The 12,422-nt window shown below is 32.3% G+C and overlaps 1 protein-coding gene across 1 annotated transcript in view; it reads right to left on the bottom strand.

Annotated features, from left to right (window-relative positions):
* Nucleotides 1–12,422, bottom strand: part of Frl (formin-like protein) — a 516,064-nt gene that overhangs the window by 181,095 nt on the left and 322,547 nt on the right. Inside the window, 2 exon segments of the mRNA XM_090412395.1 lie at nucleotides 948–1,072; nucleotides 11,222–11,410. Of these exon segments, the coding sequence (XP_090268521.1) occupies nucleotides 948–1,072; nucleotides 11,222–11,410 (314 nt within the window).

A 12,422-nucleotide genomic window follows, 5' to 3' on the forward strand; every position in this document is an offset into this window, starting at 1 on the left:
ATAACAATTCTACTGCCTTACTTTTTTTCCCTTTAATTATTAATTTACCTGTTACTTTTTTGTATTTTTTTATCTTCTAGAATCTTAATTTTCTAGTAAGTAATGCACAGTCAGTTCCAATATCAGCTTAAATCAGATATCCATTATTTTTTCAGGTCTAATGTCTCTATTATTATATAGTTTGTAGATAAATTACCCAAGGTATTTCTCTATGATATTTTATGCTATTTTCTTTATGTTGGTAGAATGAGTTATTTTCAATTCATTGTCTGTAGAGAACTGCAGTAATTTAATTGCATTTTTTTATTTTTCAATGGTCAGGTGAATATTTAACATATTCCTGGGATTTATCTAGTTCCCAATCTGTGCATTTAAATCTTCAGTTGTAATGATAATTTCTGTTCATTTTTATCTAGATCTGGAAAAACAAACTTATGGGAAAAAACAAAAAGAGCTCAATAAAAATAATAACTTTTTGCTTTTTAAATTGTATTCCCAAGCATTCATAGAGAGAGAGAGAGGTAATTATGATTTATGTTCTTTTCTTGAACAGCTGAAGGCTGTAGTTCTTAGGGAATACTTCATGAGGAAAGTTGTTCCAGAGAACAGCCTTGAAGGGTATGGAGTGAAAGAGAAGTAAGAAGAGTAGGTTTAGTAACTTAGCAGATGAACTCTAAATAGATGTGCTAAGCAGTTGCTGTACTGAAGAGTTAGAAGAAATGGGAGGAGAGCAAAGAAAATGCAAAACATATTTCTGTGCTTGTGCATTCTATTTTGATAAATCTATAGGGAAAAATATTATCAATTGCTAAAGTTTTTATTTAGTGGATTTATCTGATATTTTTAACAACAGAAAAAAAAAATCAGTATTTTTTTATAATATATAAATCATAACATGTTTACTTTATTATTTTAGCTATAAATTAGAACAAATTCGATATTCTTACACTGTATAATTTATCATCTTCCAGTTCACTAAACACTGTTCCTTTCACCTGGTTAGGCTTAAGAGCTATCCAGTTAAGGGTAGGGAGCTTATATTTAGTTTGGTACTTCTTTTTGATAGTCATTGCTGAAATAAAATATGATTCATATGATTTGAATGAATGAATGAATACCATATCTTTTTACTATTTGTGATAAAAAGTAAAATTCTTTAACTCATTATAATTTCCTTATAATATATTATTCATTTAATAATATATTATATTTCATTTAATATATTATTAAATGAAAAAAATAATCATAGGTTCTAGATGAGTACAATGAGTTAAGCATATTAGTACAGACATCACAATATCTTTGTTTTACTATAATAATAATAAATAAATAAAGTATCTATCTATCTATCTATATATAGCTATATATATATAGATAGAGAGAGAGAGAGAAGGGAGGGAGAAAGATCATCATCATAAAATTCCTGATATACATACCCTTAAGGGGGTGTACAGGATATGACAGTACTACATGAAAAATTTACACCATTACTAACTTCCTATCTACAATTTTCCATCAGTCTGTTACCTGTAAAGACTCCAATATTATCAGGTCTTATATTTCTGTCTTCTAAGGCACTTTTTACTATATCAATCCACATATATCCTGGTCTTCCTCTAGGTCTTTTCCCTACCAACCTGTCAGAAAACACTTCTTTTGCTAATCTATCCTCTCCCATTCTGCTTAAGTGACCATACCACCTGAGATTAGCTCTGCTAATGCATTCCTGGATGCTGACAATGTCAAGTTCTTTCCTAATATCCTTTTTTAATATGATATTGCCATTTATGCCATCTATTCACACCTATAATCTTTCTCAGGACTCTCATATCTGTGGTCTCTAGTCTTTGGTCAAGTGTTTTACTTCTGACCCAGCTTTCAGATCCATAAGTTAAAATTGGTTTGAACACAGTCTTGTATACAGCTAATTTAGTGTTCCGACTAATTTCTTTCTTATTCCATATGAATTTATTCAATTGACTTCCCACGATACCAGCTTTGCTGATTCTGTTGTCTATTTCTATATTTAGTTTACCATCTTCAGTAAAAATTGCCCAAGTAGCTGAAATGTTTTACTTGTTCTATATGTTCTCCATTCACAATGCAGTTGATATTTCTGCATATTTTCATTGTTTTTGTCTTTTTAATGCTGATCTTCATACCATATTTATTACAACAGTTATTCAATTTAGTCAGAGAATCTTGCAGACTTGTAGCAGATTTATTTAGAAGTATAACATCATCTGCATACAGCAAAGAGCTGACATTAACACCTCCAATTTTGATATCAGGTTTCATACCACTTTCCTTCATAATGTGATCCATATAGATAATGAATAACAGAGGGGACATCCTTGTCTGACCCCAGATTTAATATCAAACCATCTTCCTGCACTTCCTTCAGTTCTAATTACTAACTTACAACTCAGATAAAGACTAAGTATTGCTTGATATAATTCCCCATTGACACCATATAACTGTAATGTTTTGAATAGCTTTTCTCTTGTCACCTTGTCAATGCATGTCTACAAAACTTAAATACAGATCTTTGTTATATTCCCACAATTTCTCAACTGTTTTTCATAAAGTGAAAATCTAACAGGGTGCACCACGAGAAGGTGAGGATTGGACATTAGGTCAGAATCCCTGTTAGGTTCTCTGAATTCCTTTGAAGGCTATGTGGAGGTCTCCTCTCAGTTATATAGCTTTGACCCTTAAGCACCCCAGTGGAGAAAGATTACAATTCATAAATGTGAAAATAAAAATTCCAAATGATTGGGTAGATTGCTTTCTGTACCATTTAATAAACTGGAGATGTTAGAGCTCTCAAAGAAATATTGATTTTCACTAAGACAAACTTTCCACTATATATATAGTGGAAAGTTATATATATATATATATATATATATATATATATATATATATATATATATATATATATATATATATATATAGAGAGAGAGAGAGAGAGAGAGAGAGAGAGAGAGAGATTTAATGGCAATTTTTTACACAAGTGTTCAAGAATAAAGAAATTTTTTTACGACTGAATTTGAAGACTTGCAGATAATATTCACAGGACATACATAAGGGGTGGGGGAACAAATGAAGAGAAGATTATTAAAAAATAAAATGCAACTTTTAAAAGGCCATTGATATTACAAAAATATTTTTAATAAAAAAGAATATTAAAATAAAATTATATTTTTACAAGAAACACCTATTATTTTTATAGATTATAAAAATATTTATGAAAAGAATATTTTCTTTTCATGTATGTCTTGTGAATATTATCTGCAATTCTTCAAATTCAGTGTTAAAAAAATTTCTTTATTCTTGAACACTTGTGTAAAAAATTGCCATTAAATCTCTCTCTCTCTCTCTCTCTCTCTATATATATATATATATATATATATAACTTTCCACTATATATATATATATCTTCTCTTCATTTGTTCCCCCACCCCTTATGTATGTCCTGTGAATATTATCTGCAATTCTTCAAATTCAGTGTTAAACTGGAGATGTTAGAACTCTCAAAGAAATATTGATTCTCACTAAGTGTTGGAGTCTTGACAAGTAACAGACTGATTTAGAAGAAAATTGTAGATAGGAAGTTAGTAATGATGTAATTTTTTCATGTAGTACTATCATATCCTGTACACCCCTTGAGGGTACATGGCAGGAATTTGATGATGACTAAGACAAACTTTCCACTATATATATATATATATATATATATATATATATATATATATATATATATATATATAAAGAGAGAGAGATTTAATGGCAATTTTTTACACAAGTGTTCAAGAATAAAGAAATTTTTTTAACACTGAATTTGAAGAATTGCAGGTAATATTCACAGGATATACATAAGGGGTGGGGGAACAAATGAAGAGAAGAAAAATTTGTTCTATAAGATTTAAAGTGAACTATGAAGGAGTTTTCAATATTCAAGAAATATTCAATGCAAGTAGTAGAAACTAAATGTCTGTGTGAAAGAGAGTGAAGTGATTTGAGGAGAGATGAGTCACTAATAGACTTAACTGCTCTCTCTGCATAGGGTAAAGTATTTGTAGGGAGCACTTCAGGGCACCACCAAATAAGAGAACATCATTCAATGGTTTGTTGGATCTGTGATTTGCATAGATTTAATAGCTCTTCAGAGGTAAGATAATTCTTAAGCAAAAGAAAAATATCTAACCTCTTGGAGACGAGGAAGTGATATTTGTAATATTTTTATCTCGAAGACTGAAACTCAGAGTTATCTGAAAAACATCTTTTTCAAAAATTCAAGTGTCAAAAATGAGAGGACATGTGTGTCAAAAAAAAAAGGTGTGTATTTTTTCCCTCCCACATGGATAAACTCTTTAAGATCAGAATTTCAAATTCCTTCTACATTTCACATCTCCAGGTGGATGGGTTGGAGAGATAGGATTAGATAGTATTCAGATAGAAATACAAGTGTCATGACAGCTATATTTTATAATTCATAAATGTGAAAATAAAAATCCCAGACGATTGGGTAGATTGCCTTCTGTACCATTTAATAAAATGGAGATGTTAGGATCAGACTTTTATTTTGAGACAAACAGTTAGAAATTATGGAAATATTAATCCTCAAAGAAATATTGACTCTCACTATGGCAAACTTTCCACTATAGAAAACTAATCCTTTGGTTCCTTCCCTATGAGTAGACCTATAAAGGATCTACAACTTCTATTGACCTTGAAGAGACATGCCATGTAGCAGGTATGTGGTGGCATAAACAGTTTAAGCTGTACTAAAAAAAAAAAATCAGAATTTAGAAATAATGGACACATAGATGTGTTGACATTAATTCAGATATAAGGCACAGAGCTCTACAATATACACACTTATTTATATGGAGAATTTATTAAGGAAAATGATATCAAACTCAATTGCAAAATGAAAGTTCTGTTTGTTATTATGCAGGCGTTATCCTACTAAACAAATCAACATATCATCAGAATTCTAATAACATTTAAATATGAAAATAATCTGGAGAGCATTAACTGTATTCTCAAGAGTGAACAGGTGATATTTTGCTCTTCATCACAATTTTTTATAAAGACAGTAATTGAATAAGGAAATTGTTCATAAGCAAAATAGGTACACCTAGAATTGGGGGAGGGGAGTGAATAAATTTATACAAAAGAAGAAGGAAAAATCAGTCGAAACAGAGAATTAACACATATAGGTTTGATATAAGTTAGCAATAAAATGTTTAACCAAAGACTGCAGATATGAGAGTGAGAAAAATTAGGGAATGGTCTGATCAGATCTATCCTCATCTCTAACCACTAATGGACAGGTGACAACATACAGCCTTTCCCCTGTAAATTCTCAACCCCTTATCCTTGAGGTGTGGTGAAACAGTTTTGCAGTATGTCTATCAGGCAGTACATGTAACCTGAGAGTAATGAGTCAGAAGGCTTCTTTCTGGGTTGACTGGTGCATAATTCCACTCTCACATACTCTACTCTGTTGTCTCACAGTATAAGTGGGGGGAGAGGGGGGGGGGGAGAAGATCTGCATTTTTGATGCAATGTTATGGAAAGGAGATTGGTTGTCCTCTGTATGGGTAGCAAGTCCAAGAGTATCTATTCTCAAAGCATGTCCTTACTGTTTTACAACTATTCCCAAATAAAATTGCAGGTCTGGTTAGCTGAGTGGTTAGCATATCCACTCTCCAGCCAAAAGGCTGCAGGTTCAAATCCCGCTGTGGGCATGGATATTTGTGATTGTCTGTGGAAATACTACTGGTGGTGGTAGGCAGTAGATGGTGTTGGTGTAGAGTAGATGCCCTCCCTTGATGAGTCTTTGGACTCCAAGGTATTACATAGTAGTAATAATAATAACCATGAAATGTACAACAACCATTGCTAGTTTGATTATACAACAATCATTTAAAAACTCCATTAAAAATTCACTATCAAAAATTATAATTAAAATTTGATCACAAGATTTATTAGTATCAATAAAGTAAAAAAGGACTCACCTCAAATTTCCTTTCATTTCTGGAATTTAAAACCCTGACAAAGAAAATACTCTAATACTATAAGAATGAACTGTATATAGTGTTTACTTAGGAGACAAAGAAACATCTTACACACAATATTATATTCATGCATACCACCACATATGCTAATGATGTTCATTTGAAAGATATTTGTTTGAATTTATTTTGTCTCACTCAATTTATTGAGTATTATCCTTTCAATAAGATTTTATTAAGCAATACTAATCATGAAAATGAAAAAAACAATATTAATAAAAAATATCCTGCATGTGAACATATGTTTCTTTAACTGGATAAAGATGAAAACTCACTAATAAACTTGGTAAACAACTGATATTCTTTTTCAATTGGCAATATCTGCTGTATTTACAATTTTTCAACTTCATATCCCTTTCTTGACTTTCTGCAATCAGATTACCTAAATAATAAAGTCGTCACTCTTTTAGGGTTACCTTAATAATGTCCAAAACTCCTAACACCTTTTCCAATTCTAATGAGCAAGGTGGAGGACACAAAGATTTTGTTATACCTAATGATCTGAAACAACCTGCCAAACTGAATACCTGATAACTGTCTATTCTCCAAATACCCTCGATATTTTCTCAACTAGTTCTTCTAGGTATACCTAGAGATCACTTCTCCTCTCAGTAACTCAGACTATAATCATATATAAGTTTCTTCTGATACACAATAGCCTTCCAATCTCTTGTCCTAAAGCATATGGGAATGCCAAGTGCTATAAATGTATGGAAATCCTACTCTTCCTTTCCATGGTTCAACTGCTTCCACCCTTCTGATCCAAGTAAGTCACAGAAATTATTCTCATCAACATAGTATGGTTCATTTTCCACATGGAAATCTGTGTAGAACATGGTTCCAGTGAAAACATAAGACTTCATTCTCTATTTCATCCAAAATCTCCTCCTGCTTTCCTAGCGATGATAACAACAGGTGCACCGAGGCAGTTCAAGAAAAAAAAATTCAGCATACTACAGGAGGCTTGCAAGAAGAACTCCATATTCTTATTCAGCATACACTGAAGCATGCAGTAAATGCAAAGAAGTGATCAGCATGTCCAAATAATTTCAAAAGAGCCAACAGAAAATTTACCTCCTATCAAAATGGCAATAAGGCCTTCTGATCCCCTGCACAACTTCTGCTCACCAGTGCTTCCACCTCTCTCTCTCTCTCTCTCTCTCTCATCTGCTATTACAGCACAAAGATAAATCAAACCTCCCAACATTATTCTTCTTTTCCATCTCCAGCAGAGATAACCAAGGTAAATCACTGTCTGTTATACCCCAAACAAAGAAAGCACTGTATAGCTCCAATGGTCTTTCAGCAAAAAGACATTAGAAGGATCTTAAATAACACAGACCACCAAAAAAACTTCTGGTTCGATGACATCTTGGCAATTGTACTCAAAAGTTTTGCTTTACCTAATGCTAATCTCATACTGTTTATAAAACTTTTATAGTCAGCTGGCACTTATATATCCTGCAAACACTATTCTAGCCTTGGTTCAACAATTATGCTTAAAAATTCAGCATATCTGAAATGCTAAAGTCAAAAACTAACTTCATACTCGACCTATGGTATAGCCATAACATCTATACACTTAAAAAGACAAACCCAAATCATACTTTGAAAAGGATCAAATGCAAAAAACTTGAGCTTGTCTAATACAGAAGTCTCCTTACAAAGCTACCATCTTATGGTCTGCCTTCTGCTTGTGATGGGTTGTCATTTAATACGATGCGATACCACAAGGTTCAGTACTATAATCAATATTTCTTCTGTATATTAATGATCTTCTCTAATCTCAAATTCTATCCATTCGATAAACCTTGCAGTGTTTGAAATTATTCATGTTTCAAGATATTCCATAACCAATGTCTTAAATGCTGATCTCCATACCATTCTCTAGCAGTATGAGAATATAGTAAACTTCAGCGATACTGAAATAAAGTTCTTTTCTTATTTAAGTTAAGGGATATTATATCCCATATTGTTTCATAGCCGAATAAGAAACTCAGAGTTTCATGCCGAATATAGAAACTATATAAAGTTCGGCAATTCCAAGCGCAAGCAAATAACTGGATAGTGTTACAACTGACCCTTTAGGGAGTGAAACACCAAGGCAACTCATGTCAAAGGTGGAGTAAGCTCCAATCACTATTCTTGATATTTACTCATAATGTGAACTTAGCTCCTAGGAGCTGTATTACTGTTCTACATTATGAGAGAAGGTATAGCCATAACATATGGCTATACTAGTTAATAATACCAAGTTTGTAGCGAACAGAACTCACATCTCATCTATGAATATTGCCGAGAGGTGTAGTAATAATTAATTAATTAATTATTAATAATTAAATAATAATAATTACTTAATTAATTATTAATAATTCATTTATTAATAAATGAATTATTAATAATTAAAAATAACAAATACTTAATGATTTATTTATTAATAAATTAATTATTAATAATTAATAATTAATAATTAAAAAATAATAATTTATTTATTAGGACACCTCTCGGCAATACTCATAGACGAGATGCAAGTTCTATTCGCTACAAACTTGGTATTATTAACTAGGTCTACCTACTCACTGATGAGACCTCAATAAAGGTTGAAACCGGTCTGGGTAGTGACCTTCTCTCATAATGTAGAACAATAATACAGCTCCTAGGAGCTAAGTTCACATTATGAGTAAATATCAAGAATAGTGATTGGAGCTTACTCCACCTTTGACATGAGTTGCCTCGGTGTTGCACTCCCTAAAGGGTCAGATGTAACACTATCCAGATATTTGCTTACGCTTGGAATCACCGAACTTTATATAGTTTCTATATTCAGCATGAAACTCTTTGAGTTTCTTATTTGGCTATGAAACAATATGGGATGTAATATCCCTTAACTTAAACAAGTTATGTCGCCGAATTGAAGCCTTTGGCTCTTCATGTAATTAATAGTTCTTTTCTTATTTCTCCTAAGAAATCTCTCTCTCTCTCTCTCTCTCTTAGCTAGCCCTAACTTCTGATAATCTTCAGAACATGATCACATTTCTCTTTTTGGGCTGACTTACACATCTATCTTGTCCTGGGACAAGAATATGATATTCATGCCCTACTTGCATTTCGAAAAAACTATGTCCAATCTCCTTAACAAATTTTTGATGCAATCTAGAAGAGGGCAATCCATATAATAGATGATTCCCCCCCACACACACAGCCAGAAATTCTTCTCCAAAGACTTTCTCATAATGTATTTCTGTGTTGTGCCTTTTTCACTGGCATCATTCCATCAACCAAACTGACCATATCCAAATTATGAGCAGCTGCTGGTTAACATCCATGCATATTACATCTTTTAACTTTCCAAATAAACTTCTCATCTATTCAATTCCAGTTAACAGATGAAATTTTAGATCTTAAGCTAACAGACACTCAGTGGAAAAATAATGATATTCAACCATCTCTTGATGAGGAAATCAAAATAACCATCGTCCACAAATTTTTATAAAAACATTTTAATGAATATAAAAATGACTGTATAATGTATAGGTGCATTGTAAGAAACAGACACGCAATTATTTTTTTTAGAAATTACATGCTTCTTCAAATTAGTCACTAATCTATCTAGAACATATGAATGGAAAATGTGATATATTCACATAATCCAAATAGGCTTGTTAATGGCTTATAACTTCTTCACCAATTAAATCTTCTAAGCTCTCAGCAGCAGATGGCTGTTAATTTTCCTGACCATGTTGGCTTATCTCGTTAGGTCACCTTTCACATCTCTCCTTTTGGTTTTAGATTGTGATGCTGTTGCTCTACTACATGTGGATATTTACTTTCCACAATCCAGTAGCTGTGTTGGTGTACCTTAGGAGAGATGTGAAAGGTGGCCTCACCAGAGAAGCTAACATGGTAAAGCTTCTCATGTAAAAGCTTCTCATCTAGGTAGAAGCCATCATCTACCACTGAGAGATCAGAAGATTCAATTATTGAAAAAAATTATATGCAAATACAAATCTATCTAGAACATATGAATGGCAAATCTGAAATGAGATTCTGTTCTTGGGCCTTTGTTTTTCACAGCAGCCACAGTGACATTACATGAACATGGTCTAAATTATTCAGTCCTTGTGATAGAGCCTACCAGCCTATGGTAATCTAGTGAAAATCTCCAAATAAGCACTTTTCAGACAGATAAATTAGGATTGTGGAATCCAATTGCACAGACTTCACAAATTATAAGGATACTTAAAAACTCATGTACCAAAGGAAGAAAGAATGTAACCAGTGGTTTCATTCAGCTGGTTTGCCTGAACCAGTTGTTCAAATTTGTCAGGTTTGCCTAGCTGCTTATTGTGGGAACAGAAAATGAAATATCACAATTGAATTCTTGTGAGCTTGCTAAATGTTTCGCAGTGTAAATCATGCTGACAAAATATCAAAAAGTGGAATTTGCAGTCAGCAATTAGATTTATCAGGGACTGTAATCAAAAGCTTCCCATATTGTTTGAAGTCGATTTGCATCCACTGCCTAGTTACTTTTTCCTTTCTTCCTCTCAATGCAGAACCGGTTTCCAACAAATGTTTGTTTATACCATTTCACAATACTATGTTACTCAAATGGATCCTGTTTATATTTCTATCTGAATTTCATTGCATACTAACTGGTTTCTAATGGAAAGCTTGAATTTAACAGGTTTTAAAAAATCACTGCACTTTTTGTTGCTCTGTGGATCATAAACTTGGTGAGTTTTTGATCTGTAAGTGGAAATTGCATGATTCTATAATATTTTATGGAACATCAACTTGCTATTGGTAACAGTTTGTTTTGTTACAAATGAACAATTATTCAAAAAAAATGTTTCTATTTAAATTAAGGGGATATTAAATCCCACATTGTTTTAAAACTGAATAAGAAACTCAGAGATTGGAATCAGAGAGTTTCATGCCGAATATAGTAAACTTTGTTTAAATAGGGTTTATATTGCCGAAATGAAGCCTGTTGGCTCTTTATGTTTAAGCAACAAAAATGTTTCTGTTTATAAAAAATTATTGTTAGTAATTCAGAACACACTATATAAAGTGCATATAAAACACTGTATTATTACTTAGTAGCAAACAACAATCAAAGAAATTATCTAATTTACCATCAGCAGGTGCTTGCATTTGACCTGGCATTGGAGGTGGACCAGGTGGTGCTTTTGGAACCATTTGAGGTGGTGGAGGGGGCGGTGCAGCAGGAGGAGGTGGTGGTGGTGGTGGCGGTGGTGGTAACAATGGTGTGAGGTTTGTAGTTATGTCCTGAGTAGAAGAACTCAAGCTTGCAATTGTGCTTCCTAAAATTTGCAGTAATTCCATTAACAATCTATAATTATAATCTTAACAGAAAAATTATAATTGATCCATGAATCATTAAATAAATTCATACAAGCCTCTCAGAGGCTATTGGTGTACTTTGAAATAACTCAAAATTCATATTCAGAGTAATTGATAACTTTGTCAAATTATTTACTACCTTATATACAGAATTTTGGCAAAAATATATATTGGATGTATCACTTAACCCTAACGAAAAATACAGAACAAGTGCTCGTTTTTTTAATAGCATCACATAACTCCCAGTGATATAATTAAAAAAAAAAAGATTGAAAATAAGATAAAACTAATATTTGAATGTAAGGTATTTGAATAATGCATTCATCTGAGTAGTACATTAATTCAAATATTTGAAAAATATATGGAAAATCTCCAGATGCCTCTCAACTCTGTTAAACAACACCACAGAAAGACACACTTCTACAGAAATATGTTTAAAGATTATAAGATTTCACTTAAAAGTTCAAATTCTATGGAGGAAGATGAATTTTCTGTCTTTTTACCAACCTCTTCAAATGAGGGCAAGTTAAATTTAATAGTTCGATACATGTATAAACATCAGGTTGAGAGAGAAAGAGAAAAAGAGGTAGAAGAGGCAACATTATACTAACTGGGATGACCTCTGTGATTTCTGCTCTTAGTAATGTTCTAACACAAATGACTTGGCATCTCTTCCAGATTGTTTTCTGAAGCAAAAGAAGGAAAGCCAGTTTGATATTGAACACTGAAATCTTGTTTGTTCATAAAGAAGAACAGGTAACACTCACTATAAAAACTATCAAAAAGTCCCAGTTAAAGCTCTAGTATCCTTTACTTATAAGCATATAATCCACTATTTTTGTGGTCACTGGGAGTTCATTGTAGCAAGAGATGACTCTCAACTATTATTTGAATGGTTAAAAATAATGTTGAAAGAAGCAGTTAGCAGAAATCTTCACATATCAGGAATTTATTCAAAAAAAAAAAAAAACA

Source organism: Typopeltis vanoorti, chromosome 22 (genome assembly GCF_054136105.1).
Source record: "Typopeltis vanoorti isolate ZY-2024b chromosome 22, IOZ_Tvanoo_1.0, whole genome shotgun sequence".
Taxonomy (NCBI): Eukaryota; Metazoa; Arthropoda; class Arachnida; order Uropygi; family Thelyphonidae; genus Typopeltis; species Typopeltis vanoorti.